Source organism: Cherax quadricarinatus, chromosome 23 (genome assembly GCF_038502225.1).
Source record: "Cherax quadricarinatus isolate ZL_2023a chromosome 23, ASM3850222v1, whole genome shotgun sequence".
Classification (NCBI taxonomy): domain Eukaryota; kingdom Metazoa; phylum Arthropoda; class Malacostraca; order Decapoda; family Parastacidae; genus Cherax; species Cherax quadricarinatus.
This window is the reverse complement of record NC_091314.1, coordinates 29,364,926-29,384,390: the sequence shown is the minus strand read 5'-3', so window position 1 is coordinate 29,384,390 and position 19,465 is coordinate 29,364,926. Positions and strand designations below refer to the sequence as shown.

At 45.1% G+C, this 19,465-nt stretch overlaps 1 protein-coding gene across 1 annotated transcript in view; it reads right to left on the bottom strand.

The window, feature by feature from the left end:
* LOC128705929 (protein O-linked-mannose beta-1,2-N-acetylglucosaminyltransferase 1-like) overlaps nt 1–16,110 on the bottom strand; it is a 61,084-nt gene extending 44,974 nt beyond the window's left edge. Inside the window, exons 1-3 of the mRNA XM_070088115.1 lie at nt 15,977–16,110; nt 13,935–14,105; nt 2,435–2,633 (exon numbers count right to left, since the gene is read on the bottom strand). Of these exons, the coding sequence (XP_069944216.1) occupies nt 2,435–2,633; nt 13,935–14,105; nt 15,977–16,110 (504 nt within the window). The remainder of the gene's footprint in view (nt 1–2,434; nt 2,634–13,934; nt 14,106–15,976) is intronic.
* Nucleotides 16,111–19,465: the final 3,355 nt, after the last annotated feature.

Sequence of the window (19,465 nt, the reverse complement as noted above, 5' to 3'; positions counted from 1 at the left end):
TGGTTACCTTGGTGGAGGGTAGTGGCTGAGGTAGTTACTTTGGAGCGTAGTAGCTGAGGTAGTTACCTTGTTGGAGGGTAGTGGTTTAGGTAGTTACCTTGGAGGGTAGTGGCTGAGGCAATTACCTTGGTGGAGGGTAGTGGCTGAGGTAGTTACATTGGTGGAGGGTAGTGACTGAGGTAGTTACCTTGGTGGAGGGTAGTGGCTGAGGTGGTTACCTTGGTGGAGGGTAGTGGCTGAGGTGGTTACCTTGGAGGGTAGTGGCTGAGGTAGTTACCTTGGTGGAGGGTAGTGGCTGAGGTGGTTACCTTGGTGGAGGGTAGTGGCTGAGGTGGTTACCTTGGTGGAGGGTAGTGGCTGAGGTGGTTACCTTGGTGGAGGGTAGTGGCTGAGGTGGTTACCTTGGTGGAGGGTAGTGGCTGAGGTAGTTACCTTGGTGGAGGGTAGTGGCTGAGGTAGTTACCTTGGTGGAGGGTAGTGGCTGAGGTAGTTACCTTGGTGGAGGGTAGTGGCTGAGGTAGTTACCTTGGTGGAGGGTAGTGGCTGAGGTAGTTACCTTGGTGGAGGGTAGTGACTGAGGTAGTTACCTTGGTGGAGGGTAGTGACTGAGGTAGTTACCTTGGTGGAGGGTAGTGGCTGAGGTAGTTACCTTGGTGGAGGGTAGTGACTGAGGTAGTTACCTTGGTGGAGGGTAGTGGCTGAGGTAGTTACCTTGGTGGAGGGTAGTGACTGAGGTAGTTACCTTGGTGGAGGGTAGTGGCTGAGGTAGTTACCTTGGTGGAGGGTAGTGGCTGAGGTAGTTACCTTGGTGGAGGGTAGTGGCTGAGGTAGTTACCTTGGTGGAGGGTAGTGACTGAGGTAGTTACCTTGGTGGAGGGTAGTGACTGAGGTAGTTACCTTGGTGGAGGGTAGTGGCTGAGGTAGTTACCTTGGTGGAGGGTAGTGGCTGAGGTAGTTACCTTGGTGGAGGGTAGTGAGGTAGTTACCTTGGTGGAGGGTAGTGACTACCTTGGTGGAGGGTAGTGACTGAGGTAGTTACCTTGGTGGAGGATAGTGGCTGAGGTAGTTACCTTGGTGGAGGGTAGTGACTGAGGTAGTTACCTTGGTGGAGGGTAGTGGCTGAGGTAGTTACCTTGGTGGAGGGTAGTGACTGAGGTAGTTACCTTGGTGGAGGGTAGTGGCTGAGGTAGTTACCTTGGTGGAGGGTAGTGGCTGAGGTGGTTACCTTGGTGGAGGGTAGTGACTGAGGTAGTTACCTTGGTGGAGGGTAGTGTCTGAGGTAGTTACCTTGGTGGAGGGTAGTGACTGAGGTAGTTACCTTGGTGGAGGGTAGTGACTGAGGTGGTTACCTTGGTGGAGGGTAGTGGCTGAGGTGGTTACCTTGGTGGAGGGTAGTGGCTGAGGTGGTTACCTTGGTGGAGGGTAGTGGCTGAGGTGGTTACCTTGGTGGAGGGTAGTGACTGAGGTGGTTACCTTGGTGGAGGGTAGTGGCTGAGGTGGTTACCTTGGTGGAGGGTAGTGGCTGAGGTGGTTACCTTGGTGGAGGGTAGTGGCTGAGGTGGTTACCTTGGTGGAGGGTAGTGGCTGAGGTGGTTACCTTGGTGGAGGGTAGTGACTGAGGTGGTTACCTTGGTGGAGGGTAGTGGCTGAGGTAGTTACCTTGGTGGAGGGTAGTGACTGAGGTAGTTACCTTGGTGGAGGGTAGTGGCTGAGGTAGTTACCTTGGTGGAGGGTAGTGACTGAGGTAGTTACTTTGGTGGAGGGTAGTGACTGAGGTAGTTACCTTGGTGGAGGGTAGTGGCTGAGGTAGTTACCTTGGTGGAGGGTAGTGACTGAGGTAGTTACCTTGGTGGAGGGTAGTGACTGAGGTAGTTACCTTGGTGGAGGGTAGTGGCTGAGGTAGTTACCTTGGTGGAGGGTAGTGACTGAGGTAGTTACCTTGGTGGAGGGTAGTGACTGAGGTAGTTACCTTGGTGGAGGGTAGTGACTGAGGTAGTTACCTTGGTGGAGGGTAGTGGCTGAGGTAGTTACCTTGGTGGAGGGTAGTGACTGAGGTAGTTACCTTGGTGGAGGGTAGTGACTGAGGTAGTTACCTTGGTGGAGGGTAGTGACTGAGGTAGTTACCTTGGTGGAGGGTAGTGGCTGAGGTAGTTACCTTGGTGGAGGGTAGTGGCTGAGGTAGTTACCTTGGTGGAGGGTAGTGACTGAGGTAGTTACCTTGGTGGAGGGTAGTGGCTGAGGTAGTTACCTTGGTGGAGGGTAGTGACTGAGGTAGTTACCTTGGTGGAGGGTAGTGGCTGAGGTAGTTACCTTGGTGGAGGGTAGTGACTGAGGTAGTTACCTTGGTGGAGGGTAGTGACTGAGGTAGTTACCTTGGTGGAGGGTAGTGGCTGAGGTAGTTACCTTGGTGGAGGGTAGTGGCTGAGGTAGTTACCTTGGTGGAGGGAGGCCAGATGGACAGTAGAGTAGTAGCTGTGTGTCTGTCAATCATCCAGCCAAGACCAGGCAAGACCTCCACCCGCCGCAGGATGGCCGGGTCGTGGGCAGAGTGTAAGGCAGCCAGGTCACTCCAAGCACTCACACAACACACTGACGCGTCCAGCTCAAGCAACACTGCTGTCTGGTTGAAGTAACTGTAAGATAACTTCAGTTGTTTATTCAACTTTATTCCACAATGTGAAGATCAGAACAAGAAAAATATATTATATGAAAGTAACAATAGCATCAGTAGCAGTAGTTACAATAGTTCAGTACCAGTAATAACAATAGTAACAGTAGCAGTAGTAACAATAGTAACAGTAGCTGTAGCAACAATAGAACCTCATAGGTATGGTAACCTTAGACCTGCAAAAGGCCTTCGATACTGTCAACCACAATATATTATGTAAGAAACTTCAAGCTATCGGTATAGGTTCTGTAGACTGGTTTAAGTCCTACCTTAGCAACAGGAGACAAATTGTCAAAATCAACAAAACGGAATCAGAACCCCTGCCGATAGCATGTGGAGATCCCCAAGGTAGTATTCTGGGTCCCTTATTCTTACGCTATGTCAATGACATGCCTATCAGTGTCAAGTGCAAACTCCTACTGTATGCAGATGACAGTGCCCTGTTTGTCAGGTAAAGACCCACAAGATATAGCTAATGTTTTAACACTGGAACTGGAGTCCTGCAGCAAATAGTTAGTAGACAACAAACTATCATTACACCTCTGGAAAACTGAAGCCATTCTCTTTGGCACGAAACATAAAATGAGAAGGGTAAATAATTTTAATGTCCAGTGTAATGGGGAGCCCATCACTTTGGTTTCATCAGTAAAATATCTGGGAATCCCCTTTGACCCATGCATGTCAGGAGAATTGACAGGGAATTGAAGCGAATGCCAGACTGAAGTTCCTGTATAGACAAGCACAGTGTCTACCTACTGAGGCTCGCAGGACCCTATGTCTAGCCCTTATACAATGTCAAATGGATTACGCCTGCTCTTCATGGTACTCTGCCTTGACAAAAAAAAAACTGAAAGATAGACTGCAAATCACCCAGAACAAAATCGTAAGATTCATCCTGGGGCTGGGACCAAGAGAACATGTAGGCCAGGATGAATTACAGCAGTTGGATATGCTGAATGTTGAAGACAGAGTAAAACAACTGAAGCTAAATCATGTTTATAAAATTGCTCACAAACAGTGTCCAGAATATCTTGCTGTCAATCATAGTACTAGGGGGAGAGAGCACAACTTTGTAGTACCCACAGTCATTGTCCAGGCTTCAAACACCTTTTATTGTACAGCAATAAAGAAATGGAACAGACTACCCGCACATGTCAAAGCCAGTCATAGCATGAACCAGTTCAAGAAGAGTGCCAAAAGGTGTCTGATGAATGTAGCTACAGAAAGGGAGGGGAATGATTTTCAATTTTTTAGCTAACATACGTGTAAATTTTACCTTCCTAGTAATGACCCTCGTATTGTAGATAGTCTTAATGACCCTCGTGTAGTAGATAGTCTTTTTAGTATGATAATAAGATGTTATCTTCATTATAGAATAATAAGAAAACATTATAACCTTTATATTATAATAATAAGGTAAAAGGACCCCAATGGCAATAAGTCACTCTGTCTGACTTTTTTGGGTTATCCCAGGTTCTCTACACATATGCTGCTATGTATGATAATTCTATGTAACTGTATTTGTGTATACCTGAATAAACTTACTTACTTACAATAGTAACAGTAATAGTAGTAACTGTAGTATCAGTAACAGTAGTAACAGTAACTGTAGTAACAATAGTAACAGTAACTGTAGTAATAATAGTAACAGTAACTGTAGTAATAATAGTAACAGTAATAGTAGTAACTGTAGTATCAGTAACAGTAGTACCATTAACTGTAGTAACAGTAGTACCAGTAACTGTAGTAACAGTAGTAACAGTAACTGTAGTAACAGTAGTAACAGTAACTGTAGTAACAGTAGTAACAGTAACTGTAGTAACAGTAGTAATAGTAACTGTAGTAATAGTAGTACCAGTAACTGTAGTAACAGTAGTAACAGTAGTACCAGTAACTGTAGTAACGGTAGTACCAGTAACTGTAGTACCAGTAACTGTAGTAACAGTAGTACCAGTAACTGTAGTAACAGTAGTACCAGTAACTGTAGTAATAGTAGTACCAGTAACTGTAGTAACAGTAGTAACAGTAACTGTAGTAACAGTAGTAACAGTAACTGTAGTAACAATAGTACCAGTAACTGTAGTAACAGTAGTAACAGTAACTGTAGTAACAGTAGTAATAGTAACTGTAGTAACAGTAGTAATAGTAACTGTAGTAACAGTAACTGTAGTAACAGTAACTGTAGTAACCGTAGTAATATTAAATGTAGTAACAGTAGTACCAGTAACTGTAGTAACAGTAACTGTAGTAACAGTAGTACCAGTAACTGTAGTACCAGTAACTGTAGTAACAGTAGTACCAGTAACTGTAGTAACAGTAGCACCAGTAACTGTAGTAACAGTACTGTAGTAGCAGTAGTAACAGTAACTGTAGTAACAGTAACTGTAGTAACAGTAGTACCAGTAACTGTAGTAACAGTAGTACCAGTAACTGTAGCAACAGTAGTACCAGTAACTGTAGTAACAGTAGTAATAGTAACTGTAGTAACAGTAGTAACAGTAACTGTAGTAACAGTAACTGTAGTAACCGTAGTAATATTAAATGTAGTAACAGTAGTACCAGTAACTGTAGTACCAGTAACTGTAGTACCAGTAACTGTAGTAACAGTAGTGCCAGTAACTGTAGTAACAGTAGCACCAGTAACTGTAGTAACAGTACTGTAGTAGCAGTAGTAACTGTAGTAACAGTAGTAACAGTAACTGTAGTAACAGTAGTAACAGTAACTGTAGTAACAGTAGCAACAGTAACTGTAGTAACAGTAACTGTAGTAACAGTAGTAATAGTAACTGTAGTAACAGTAGTAACAGTAACTGTAGTAACAGTAGTAACAGTAACTGTAGTAACAGTAGTAACAGTAACTGTAGTAACAGTAGTAACAGTAACTGTAGTAACAGTAGTAATAGTAACTGTAGTAACAGTAGTAACAGTAACTGTAGTAACAGTATATTATAACCCAGGAATCCAAATGGCCTGTTATCCCGGGTGTAATGGGAGCAAAATAAACACAGCAGAAAAAGTTTAGACTTATATTATCCTTCACCAATTTAGAACAGCAATATGTACACTATGTACAGTGATAAGTATAGTGCACTCCACGGTAAGCAAGGCAGAAATAGAAGCCACAAGATAGCAGACCGTGCTTCAACCAGCTCTAGAATGGGAATGACAAGGGCAGACAGGAGAGTGGTACCCACATAACCTCTGCGATTGCCAAAACCATCTTCTTATTGGCTAGAACCTGGTCACTAGTTGAACGACGGGGCCCCATCATCAACTCTTAGCAACCTGGTTCGCTGGTTGGGAGAGATAGCCTGTAAATGAGGGTGTGTACATGCGCCGAATAAAGGTTACGTACTCTTTGCATGCCACACCCCCACCCCGAGAAGGCTCAGGATTAGGCTGCCACCTCCCAGTGGTAACCGTGCCGCCATGGCACACAATAATGGGACCGCCTTTCCTCTCCACCATCCAACTCTTAGATAGAGCTCAGCTTTTCTCGTGACAAAAAGCCAAACCCTAAACTCAAAGTGAGACAGCAGTTAGTCAGGCTAGCATAGGTCCAAGATACAGGCGGACGGTAGCCCGCATCCCCTCACTAAAATAAAAACTCACACCAGGGAATAGAAAAAAAAGAGTGTGAAAAGGGGTTACCACAAATATAACATCCTAACCTAAATAAATAAAAATATTAGACTCTAGATAAAGAGTCCGCCAACACATTTTCTTTGCCGGCAATATATTTAATTCTGAGTGAGTATGGTTGCAGTCTTAGCGTCCAGCGCATGAGCCTTGTGTTGTGGTTCTTCATGGCTTGGAGATATACTAGAGGATTGTTATCACTGTAGACTGTGACCACCTGCGATGTCTGGCCCACATAAACATCGAAATGCTCCAAAGCCAGTACCAGCACGAGGGCTTCTTTTTCAATGGTAGAGTAAGCCCTCTGATGTGGCTGGAACTTGGCTGAAAAGTATGCTACAGGCTGCAACTCCTCATTCTCGATTTGTAATAGTACTGCCCCAACCCCAGACTCACAAGCATCAACCTGTAATGAAAAAGGTTTGAAGAAGTCTGGAGACAAAAGAATGGGTGCAGTACACAATAATCTTTTTTCTTTATTAAAAGCAGTGTTACAGTCTGAGGTCCAATTAAAGGGAACTTTGTGACTGGTAAGAGAGGTAAGAGGGGCTACAATATCTGAGAAATTCTTACAGAATCTTCTGTAAAATCCTATCATGCCTAGGAAACGTTGAAGAGATTTCCTATCATGAGGAACTGGATAATCTTTAATAGCAAGAACTTTAGCAAGTTTAGGTGCAACTTTACCACTACCTACTTCATGGCCTAGAAAAGTGACAGTGGCCTGGCCAAAGGAAGATTTGGATAAATTAACTGTTAAATGGGAACTCTGAAAGGTCTCAAAAAGAGCCTTAAGTCTAAGTAGGTGTTGATCTCAAGTATCAGACACCACAACAATATCATCTAGGTACGCTGCCGTGCCTTCAAGTCCTTTAATAGCCTGATGGATAAGTTTCTGGAATGAAGAGGGGGAATTTTTCATTCCGAAGGGGGTAACTGTGTATTGATAATGACCTGCTGGAATTACGAAGGCAGAGATTTCCTTCGCCTTATTCGTTAAAGGTACCTGATAGTAACCTTTAAGGAGATCTAACTTGGACACAAAAGTAGCCTTACCCACAAAGTCAATTACGTCATCCAGACGAGGAAGAGGGTAAGCATCTGTAATTGTGACCTCATTCACCTTACAGTAGTCTGTACACATACGAAACCCTCCATCAGCCTTCTTCACAAGGATGCACGGTGAAGCCCATGGACTAGATGACTCCTCCACAAAACCATGCTTTAACAAAAATTCTACTTCCTGCTGAAGTAACCTTTGCTTTTCAGGATTAGCTCTGTAGGGGGAGAGTTTAATTGGTTTAGAGTTTCCCACATCTACATCATGATAACCTAACGTACATTTTTTCGGCACATCCGAAAAAATATTAGGATATGACTGTAGAAGCTCCGTTAAATTTGTTGCTTGCGTTTCAGATAATCCCTCCATTAAAGGGCTAGGATCCTTGAGGAGGACAGAATTTGAAAGTTTAATATTAATTTCAGAGATAGAGTGCAAAGAGTCAGAGTCGTCCTCAGAGGTAGAGGACAGAGTCATTACTGGGACTTTATCTGGTGTATGAAAAGATTTTAATTGATTGATGTGGTAAATTTTAGTTTTTGAGGTCTTATCAATGGGAGCTGCCACATAAGTTACATCAGATAATCTACTTACAATCTGCATAGGTCCCGTAAATCTAGCTTTCAAGGTGTGGCCAGGCATAGGTTCCTGCACCAACACCTTGTCTCCTGGATGGAAGGAGCGGAATTTTGCACTTCTGTCATACCTCTGTTTCATCTTACTTTGAGCTGTCTTTAGGTTAGCCTTGGCTAACTGACGTGCCACCTGCAACCTTGAAGACGGGTTGTAGAGTGTTGAGCTAACGTCTTCTCCTATCCATCCTTCTTTGAGCACCTGAAGAGGACCTCGTACATTGTGCCCAAAGATCAGCTCAAACGGACTATACCCTGTAGACTCTTGCACCGTCTCTCGTACTGAGAACAGCAACAAGGATAGTGATTCATCCCAGTCTGTAGGAAAGTGCATGCAAAAAGTTCTCATCATAGTTTTTAACGTCTGATGGAATCTTTCCAAGACGCCTTGGGACTGAGGATGATAGGCAGTGGATAAGTTGTGGATTATCCCTAACCTAGTTAATACTTCCCTAAATGCTTTGGCAGTAAAGTTAGTACCTTGATCACTTTGAATAGTTTTAGGAATGCCAAAACAAGAAATGAATTTGGTTAAAGCTTTGAGAATAGCTTTAGTATTAATACTGCGCATGGGAATTGCTTCAGGATATCTGGTTACTTTATCCATAATCGTAAATAAATATTGATTTCCAGACTTTGACCTAGGTAGTGGACCTACACAATCTATAATTAAATCTGCAAAAGGTTCTCCATCAGCAGGTATAGGTTGGAGAGGTGCAGGTTTAATGGAATGTCCAGGTTTCCCTACTTGCTGACATTCTCGGCAACACCTAATATGATTCTTCACATCTTTCTTTAATTTTGGCCAATAAAATCCTTTTGTGATTCTATACAAGGTTTTTGTAATTCCTAAGTGACCTCCTAATGAAGTATTATGAGCTATATTTGAGGTCTATACTTTGTTGGAACCACTAACCTGTTAAACAATTGTCGGCCCTCTATCTCCTTACCAGTCTCAGTGCAGATCAAATAATCGTTTTTAACTTCATACTTGACCGGATGACCCAAAGAGGATTTACCCATGGCTGCCTGAAAAGCGAATTTTAAAGAAGGGTCCTTTCGTTGTTCCTCCCGGAAGGACAGTCCCTCGGGCATGGAAACAGAGACATCTGGCAATCCTGCAACCTGGGAATAGGAAGGCTTGATCGGGGTCTGTTCACTTGATTTACGAGGCTCCGGCCGGTGTGCCTCATAAAACAACGTGGCTATTCCGAGATCGGAGTCGTCCAAGGATAGGTCAACATTCTCTCCAGACAACCCTTGGGATGTTGCCCGAGTTATGGCCAACACCGGAGAAGAATTACTCATTATAGGTTCAGGACACGCATTAACAGTAGTAACGTTATTACCCAGTGATAACATGGCATCTTTCATGGGGAATCCTTTTGAGACACCTACAGTCAAGTACCCAGTGTAATATTTGCACTGTACATAAATTTTATGCAAAGGGACAGAATATATAGCTCCTCCAAATGCTTCTAATAAAACAGAGGAATTCAAGGAAGTGTTCTCTGAAATGGGTAATATTCCTTCTCTTACAAGTGAGCAATATGCTCCAGTATCTCTAAAGGTCTTTACTTCAGTTGTTTCTGAGTTTTCCTGAAGGGAAATAAGACTCTTGCAATAATAAGGGGCCATACCTTTTTCTACTTCTCTAGGGGACATGTTACTAGGGATATTAGAGATTTTCCCAATGGGTTGGGGTTTATGGGGGCAGTTGGGACAGACGTGACCTACTTTGTTACAGAGGAAGCAGACGACAGGCTTGCCCTTTACTCCCTGCTGACGTTGCAAATGGTGTCGTTCTGGCTGGTGTCTCTCTGGATACTGTTGTCGAGATGCACCATGAGTAGTTTGCCTCTCCGCAGGTGGACCATATGTTGAGAAGCGTGGCTCACCAGGTGACTTAGTTGGCTGACGTAGACGTTCTCCCTCCAGCTGGCACTTCATTCTCCAAGGTTGACGATCTCTGCTCATGCCAGGCTGTTGAAAAGAGAGACGGGACCGCTCGGACAAGGAGCGGTTAGTTTCGAAGGTATCAGCCAACCTGGCTCCCTCCAATGCAGTGGTTAAGTCACGATCCTGCAGAAAGACTCGAACCTCTGGTCCCACAGACTCCAGCAGGTTATCAATCAGAATAAGCTGTACCAGCTCCTCAAAGGTAGAGACACCACTTGCTTTATACCAGCTGGTAAAAGCTTTGGTTTGCTGTCTCACAAAGTCCACTAGGGATTGACCAAGCTGTCGTCTGCCCAGCTTAAATTTTTTTCTATATTTGGCTGGGATACATGTATATGCTCCCAACACTGTGGTCTTCACTACTTTATAATCAGAAAATTCAGCGTCATTTAATACTGACGTAAATTCCTGTGCCTTACCCAATAATGCTGTATGAACCAACGATGCCCAATGCTGTTCCGGCCACCTCAAGGCTCGAGCCTGATTTTCGAAACTTTCGAAAAATTGTTCTGGTTCGGCCTCATTGAAGCGGGGAACAAGCTGTACTGCTTTTTGTAAACTAAAATCATTTACAGAATGCGAAAACTGCCTCCTTTCTCTTTCCCTATCAAATTCTTCCCTTGCGAATGCTCTCTGTTCCCTAGTTTGCTCAAGATTGATTTTTGCCAGCTCAAGTGCCAGCGACGCTGATTCACCTTGAGACAACCCAGCTGCACTATACTGACCATTTTGCTCCGTAGGTGTATCATCTTCCTCCTGCGAGAACATAGTAGTTTTTGCCCTAGCTCCCGTAGAGGGAGGAGTCTGATGTGCCATCTCTTCTTCTATAAGTTTGTCAGCAATCAGTGAACGCAGTTGCGCAGCTGTGAGAGTGCGTTTGTATTTAATGCCAATGGAACGAGCAATTTGCCAACAACGCTGTAGGGACAATTTAGGTAGGTTATGCAAAGTATATGCCGACACCAGACGTCTGACTCGTCTAGGTGGCATAAGTTATTCTCTATGCACAGTACGATTGCAGAATACCCCAACGTAACACGTTAATTTGCAGGACACGATTAGCTATGCACAGTACGATTGCAGAATATGCATACAAGCAAAGCCGACTGCAAAATTCTCCACACCGAACAGGCTGGTAACAACTGACACGCAAAATTTGTAAAGCAATGCCAGACATCCACACTGTTCTAGAAGATTGACCATAGCGAAGCGAGCACACCGAACAAGCTAGTAGCGAGCTGTTGAACGATCACACAATAGCAAGGCTGACCATAATAGTAACTGACACGCAAAATTTGTAAAGCAATGCCAGACATCCACACTGTTCTAGAAGACTGACCGTAACGAAGTGAGCACACCGAACAAGCTAGTAGCGAGCTGTTGAACGATCACACAATAGCAAGGCTGATCATAACAGTAACTGACATGCAAAAATTGTAAAGCATAGGCAAAGCTAATGCAATGCCAGACAGCAAGCTGCACAATGTTCCTGCTACGAGCTTCACCCTAAGCTCAACCGTTTCTCTAAGTCCAGCTCCAGATCCCAGACAGGCCCCCATATTACAACCCAGGAATCCAAATGGCCTGTTATCCCAGGTGTAATGGGAGCAAAATAAACACAGCAGAAAAAGTTTAGACTTATATTATCCTTCACCAATTTAGAACAGCAATATGTACACTATGTACAGTGATAAGTATAGTGCACTCCACGGTAAGCAAGGCAGAAATAGAAGCCACAAGATAGCAGAACATGCTTCAACCAACTCTAGAATGGGAATGAAAAGGGCAGACAGGAGAGTGGTACCCACATAACCTCTGCAATTGCCAAAACCTTCTTATTGGCTAGAACCTGGTCACTGGTTGAACGACGGGGCCCCATCATCAACTCTTAGCAACCTGGTTCGCTGGTTGGGGGAGATAGCCTGTAAATGAGGGTGTGTACATGCGCCGAATAAAGGTTACGTACTCTTTGCATGCCACAGAGCTCATGATACACTGGCTTTCTAGTATCTAGTCAGAGCTCATGATACACTGGCTTGCTAGTATCCAGTCAGAGCTCATGGTACATTGGATGATATACTGACTTGTTAGTATCCAGTCAGAGCTCATGGTACACTGGATGATACACTGGCTTGCTAGTATCCAGTCAGAGCTCATGGTACACTGGATGATACACTGGCTTGCTAGTATCCAGTCAGAGCTCATGGTACACTGGATGATACACTGACTTGCTAGTATCCAGTCAGAGCTCATGATACACTGGCTTTCTAGTATCTAGTCAGAGCTCATGATACACTGGCTTGCTAGTATCCAGTCAGAGCTCATGGTACATTGGATGATACACTGGCTTGCTAGTATCCAGTCAGAGCTCATGGTACACTGGATGATACACTGGCTTGCTAGTATCCAGTCAGAGCTCATGGTACACTGGATGATACACTGCCTTGCTAGTATCCAGTCAGAGCTCATGGTACACTGGATGATACACTGACTTGCTAGTATCCAGTCAGAGCTCATGATACACTGGCTTTCTAGTATCTAGTCAGAGCTCATGATACACTGACTTGTTAGTATCCAGTCAGAGCTCATGGTACACTGGATGATACACTGGCTTGCTAGTATCCAGTCAGAGCTTATGGTACATTGGATGATACACTGGCTTGCTAGTATCCAGTCAGAGCTCATGGTACATTGGATGATACACTGGCTTGCTAGTATCCAGCCAGAGCTCATGGTACATTGGATGATATACTGACTTGTTAGTATCCAGTGAGAGCTCATGGTACACTGGATGATACACTGGCTTGCTAGTATCCAGTCAGAGCTCATGGTACACTGGATGATACACTGGCTTGCTAGTATCCAGTCAGAGCTCATGGTGCACTGGATGATACACTGACTTGCTAGTATCCAGTCAGAGCTCATGGTACACTGGATGATACACTGGCTTGCTAGTATCCAGTCAGAGCTCATGGTACATTGGATGATACACTGGCTTGCTAGTATCCAGTCAGAGCTCATGGTGCACTGGATGATACACTGACTTGCTAGTATCCAGTCAGAGCTCATGGTACATTGGATGATACACTGGCTTGCTAGTATCCAGTCAGAGCTCATGGTACATTGGATGATATACTGACTTGTTAGTATCCAGTCAGAGCTCATGGTACACTGGATGATATACTGACTTGTTAGTATCCAGTCAGAGCTCATGGTACATTGGATGATATACTGACTTGTTAGTATCCAGTCAGAGCTCATGGTACACTGGATGATATACTGACTTGTTAGTATCCAGTCAGAGCTCATGGTACACTGGATGATATACTGACTTGTTAGTATCCAGTCAGAGCTCATGGTACACTGGATGATATACTGACTTGTTAGTATCCAGTCAGAGCTCATGGTACACTGGATGATACACTGGCTTGCTAGTATCCAGTCAGAGCTCATGGTACACTGGATGATACACTGACTTGCTAGTATCCAGTCAGAGCTCATGGTACACTGGATGATACACTGGCTTGCTAGTATCCAGTCAGAGCTCATGGTGCACTGGATGATACACTGGCTTGCTAGTATCCAGTCAGAGCTCATGGTACACTGGATGATACACTGGCTTGCTAGTATCCAGTCTGAGCTCATGGTACTCTGGATGATACACTGGCTTGCTAGTATCCAGTCAAAGCTCATGGTACACTGGATGATACAGTCTTTTCAGCTTTAACACTGGCGTGTCATGGGTTACAAACTCTTCATTCATGAGTTGTCTGCAGTCGTGTCACCACGAGTTTGCCAGTCGTCACTGGTGACACTGAGAGTTAAGTCACCATCGATATCCCTATCGTGTCTATCGTGAGGTAAACCATCACTGAGTCTAGCGATGGTGACAGTGTAAGACGTACTTTAAGAATGTTAGGTTATAGTAAGTGAATGTGTGTCAGTCAGTGCAAGGAACTAGCTTACCAAGACTTACCTGAAGAAGTCTGGAGAGGTGAGCAGGTCCTCTTCCAGGAGGATTGCCTTGGAAGCGTTAGGGAAGCGCCGGAAGATGAGGCTGAGGGCATGGCGGTACTGGTCGGAGATCCTGGCGCCCACACTCACACCCACAGATGCCCGCTCCTCGTACTGTACCTGCACCATCAGACTTCCATTTTAAAGTTATCAGCAAAATATAACTCAAATTCAAACAATAATAATAATAATATTAATAATAATAATAATAATATGCTTTATTTCCATTGGAGTCCCCACACATGGGCAATTATTTTCTGGTAGGTGGACAAGTGAAGCAGGAGTAAGATTTGTTCTCACGTCTCATCAAGGGATCTTCCAAGGTTGTGAGTCAGTGCAATAAAAAATGAAGTACATGGCTAAGGATCTCTGTGTTTTCCTCTCGCTATATATTACTCTCACCACCAGTGAGTGTTCTGCTGCTGTCTTCGTTTATTGAGCACTGTTATAAATGATTTTTTTTGTGTGTGCACTCACCTATTTGTGGTTGCAGGGCTCGAGTCATAGCTCCTGACACCGCCTCTTCGCTGGTCGATACTAGGTCCACTCTCTCCTTGCTACAGGAGTTTTATCATACCTCTTCTTAAAGCTATGTTTAAATCTTGCCTCAACTACATCACTCTCCAGATTGTTCCACTTCTTGACAACTCTATGACTGAAGAAATACTTCTTAACATCCCTGTGACTTATCTCAGTGTTCAACCTCCAGCTGTGACCCCTTGTTGTTATGTCTCATCTATGAAACATTCTGTCCCTATCCACCTGTCAATTCCTCTCTGTATTTTATAGGTTATTACGTCCTCCCTATCCCTCCTTTCCTCCAGTGTCGTCAGAGCGACTTCCCTTAACCTCTCTTCGTAGGACATTCCCCTCAGCTCCGGAACTAGTCTTGTTGCAAGCTTTTGCACTTTCTCTAATTTTTTGACGTGTTTGACTAGGTGTAGGTTCCATACTAGGGTTGCATACTCCAGTATGGGCCTGACGTACACAGTGTACAGTGTCTTGAACGATTCCTTACTGAGGTATCGGAACGCTATTCTCAGGTTTGCCAGGCGCCCATATGCTGCAACAGTTATTTGGTTCATGTGAGTCTCAGGAGATGTGCTTGGTATGATGCTCACCCCAAGATCCTTGTTCTTGAATGAGTTTTGCAACCTCTGACTTCATAGGCTGTACTCCGTCTGCAGTCTTCTTTGTCCTTCCCCAAGCTCATAACTTTGCACTTGTTGGGGTTAAACTCTAGAAGTCATTTGTCGGACCAGATCCCCCTTGTAGCCTTATTTGGTCCTCATCCGCTTGTATTCTCCTCATTTCCCTCACATCGTCTGCAAATAGGAACACCTCTGAATCTGTCCCCTTCGTCACGTCATTCCAGGGGCGTATCTAAGGAAAATAACGCCTAAGGCAATCACTGAAATTTCCCCCCTGTCAAAACATCTGACACCCATCTTTTAGGTAACTTGACCATAAAATCAGCTCAAAAATACAAGTCAAGCTAGTTAATCTTTTAATTAATAAATTATGGCATTACATGAAAATTACAACTGCACTTTCCTTGCTTTCATTGATGCAAATTGGTCTATGATGTGCTCAAATTCATATATTTTCCAGTTTCTTCTGTTTTCACACTCAGCAGAGCAAGGTGACAGAGTCTGCCCTGACCCATGGAGGATCTCAAATACGAAAGTATTAGTTTTAATTTGCTGAATGATCTCTCACAGCTGGCGGTGGACACCGTGATGGTTAGTATTATCTAAATAGCAATGTGATGATTGGGGAAGACGTTCTCATATCCATATTGAACAATAAATTCGAGAAGCTCTTCAGGTCTTTATATTTTCATGTTGGCCCGACTTGATAGCAACATTCTGCAATCCAAAATTTCTTCATCTACCTGCTGTCCATCAACATCACAGCTGTACAATTCGCCCAAATTTTCGCACTTCTTTAAGTCGTAACTATCGCCACTATAACAGTCCCTCGACATCGAGAATGAACCCAAACTTGGCGTCAGTGTCGTGCAAACGAGTGAACCTTTCATCTATTTCACCGTGAAAACGGTCAAGTGTTCCCTTCATGTCTCTTTCCATTTCCTCCTTGGCTGTTAATCCAGCGTCTCTCGAGTTCTCGTCAACCATTCGCTTTTATCGTCTCTGACGTCTTTCAACTTCAATATTACATTCTTGACCGAGACTGAGTTCTTCATCGAGTGACTCACTGACCAACACTTCTCTTTCATCAAAATAATCTCGGAGGCCTTTCAAATCCAGGGCAGCATCGTGGAAGTCATGCTAGGATCCTGCAGCCTCTTTTGAATACGGTCAATGCGAACGACTACTTTGTTTCAAAATCCTAGCAGTCAGAAATTCGTAACTCAACACGCGGTTATACAGCTACCTTGCGTCACTTCTTCTTTCACTGGTCTCATTTTCATTGTCTATCATGTTCTGGAGAGCTTGAAGTATCTCTTCAAGGTACGTGTTGACGGGCTTCACTGCTACTGTCCATGCACTCCACCTGATTTCGGACTCCGACTTAACAACCACAGGCCTGGCATTTTTTAGTTTTTCCCACGCCGTGTTCAACAAGAGAAGAATACGTAGAGCTTAGATGGTTCAAAAACGTGACCATCATTGTATCCTGTTTGGCTGCATGTACACCCACCAAATTGAGTGAGTGAATGTCGCAACTCACAAACACTGCCAGGTTGTTGTTTTTTTTCACTTATTCTTTAACGAACATCACATCTGTGTCCAGCCATCACAGCAGCGTTGTCATAGCACTTTGACCCACAATCTGGTAGCTCCATTTCGCCTTTCTCTAGCTATTGCAACCCAGCTCTCAGCATCTTTCTGGCTTATCTGGATAAAACCAAGGAAGGGTCCCTAACACGGACTGTTTTCCTCTCAAAATCATCTTCCACGTACCTCACTACTTCTGACATCTGCTCAGGGTGTGCCTGATCAGGAGTCGAGTCGAACATGAGACCACAGTACTTGGCTTTACGAATGCTTCTCAGTAAACTCTGGTGAGGTTCACCGCCATTAGCATGACAAACAATTCAGTTCGCAGTGTAGAGACGTCCAGATGTTAATTCTTTTGGCTAACTTAACAATGTTCTTGTATGAGAGCTCCAGGTTCTTCGACACCATCCAATTCACTAGGTTCAGTGTCGTCAGGTTCAGTGTCATCAGGTTCAGTGTCCTCGGGTTCAGTGTCGTCAGGTTCAGTGTCCTCAGGTTCAGTGTCGTCAGGTTCAGTGCCGTCAGGTTCAGTGTCGTCAGGTTCAGTGTCGTCAGGTTCAGTGCCGTCAGGTTCAGTGTCGTCACGTTCAGTGCCGTCAGGTTCAGTGTCGTCAGGTTCAGTGTCATCAGGTTCAGTGTCCTCGGGTTCAGTGTCGTCAGGTTCAGTGTCCTCAGGTTCAGTGTCGTCAGGTTCAGTGCCGTCAGGTTCAGTGTCGTCAGGTTCAGTGTCGTCCGGTTCAGTGTCGTCAGGTTCAGTGTCGTCAGGTTCAGTGTCGTCCGGTTCAGTGTCGTCAGGTTCAGTGTCGTCAGGTTCAGTGCCGTCAGGCTCAGTGTCGTCAGGTTCACTGCCGTCAGGTTCAGTGTCATCAGGTTCAGTGTCGTCAGGTTCAGTGTCGTCAGGTTCAGTGTCGTCAGGTTCAGTGTCGTCAGGTTCAGTGTCGTCAGGTTCAGTGTCGTCAGGTTCAGTGTCGTCAGGTTCAGTGTCGTCAGGTTCAGTGTCGTCAGGTTCAGTGTCGTCAGGTTCAGTGTCGTCAGGTTCAGTGTCATCAGGTTCAGTGTCGTCAGGTTTAGTGTCGTCAGGTTCAGTGCCGTCAGGTTCAGTGTCGTCCGGTTCAGTGCCGTCAGGTTCAGTGTCGTCCGGTTCAGTGTCGTCAGGTTCAGTGTCGTCAGGTTCAGTGTCGTCAGGTTCAGTGTCGTCAGGTTCTGTGCCGTCAGGTTCAGTGTCGTCAGGTTCATTGTCGTCAGGTTCAGTGTCGTCAGGTTCATTGTCGTCAGGTTCAGTGTCGTCAGGTTCATTGTCGTCAGGTTCATTGTCGTCAGGTTCATTGTCGTCAGGTTCAGTGTCGTCAGGTTCAGTGCCGTCAGGTTCAGTGTCGTCGGGTTCATTGTCGTCAGGTTCATTGTCGTCAGGTTCATTGTCGTCAGGTTCATTGTCGTCAGGTTCATTGTCGTCAGGTTCAGTGTCGTCAGGTTCAGTGTCGTCAGGTTCATTGTCGTCAGGTTCATTGTCGTCAGGTTCAGTGTCGTCAGGTTCAGTGTCCTCAGGTTCATTGTCGTCAGGTTCATTGTCGTTAGGTTCAGTGCCGTCAGGTTCAGTGTCGTCAGGTTCAGTGTCGTCAGGTTCATTGTCGTCAGGTTCATTGTCGTCAGGTTCAGTGTCGTCAGGTTCAGTGTCGTCAGGTTTATTGTCGTCAGGTTCATTGTCGTCAGGTTCAGTGTCGTCAGGTTCATTGTCGTCAGGTTCAGTGTCGTCAGGTTCATTGTCGTCAGGTTCAGTGTCGTCAGGTTCAGTGTCGTCAGGTTCAGTGTCGTCAGGTTCAGTGTCGTCAGGTTCAGTGCCGTTAGGTTCAGTGCCGTCAGGTTCATTGTCGTCAGGTTCAGTGTCGTCAGGTTCAGTGTCGTCAGGTTCAGTGCCGTTAGGTTCAGTGCCGTCAGGTTCAGTGTCGTCAGGTTCAGTGTCGTCAGGTTCACTGTCGTCAGGTTCATTGTCGTCAGGTTCAGTTTCATCAGGTTCAGTGTCGTCAGGTTCAGTGTCGTCAGGTTCAGTGTCGTCAGGTTCAGTGTCGTCAGGTTCAGCGTCGTCAGGTTCATTGTCGTCAGGTTCATTGTCGTCAGGTTCAGTGTCGTCAGGTTCAGTGTCGTCAGGTTCATTGTCGTCAGGTTCATTGTCGTCAGGTTCAGTGTCGTCAGGTTCAGTGTCGTCAGGTTCAGTGTCGTCAGGTTCAGTGCCGTCAGGTTCAGTGCCGTCAGGTTCAGTGTCGTCAGGTTCAGTTTCGTCAGGTTCATTGTCGTCAGGTTCACTGTCGTCAGGTTCAGTGTCGTCAGGTTCAGTGTCATCAGGTTCAGTGTCGTCAGGTTCTGTGTCGTCAGGTTCAGTGTCGTCAGGTTCATTGTTGTCAGGTTCAGTGTCGTCAGGTTCAGTGTCGTCAGGTTCAGTGCCGTCAGGTTCATTGTCGTCAGGTTCATTGTCGTCAGGTTCAGTGCCGTCAGGTTCAGTGTCGTCAGGTTCAGTGTCGTCAGGTTCAGTGTCGTCAGGTTCAGTGTCGTCAGGTTCAGTGTCGTCAGGTTCATTGTCGTCAGGTTCAGTGCCGTCAGGTTCAGTGTCGTCAGGTTCAGTGTCGTCAGGTTCATTGTCGTCAGGTTCATTGTCGTCAGGTTCAGTGTCGTCAGGTTCAGTGTCGTCAGGTTCAGTGTCGTCAGGTTCAGTGTCGTCAGGTTCAGTGCCGTCAGGTTCAGTGCCGTCAGGTTC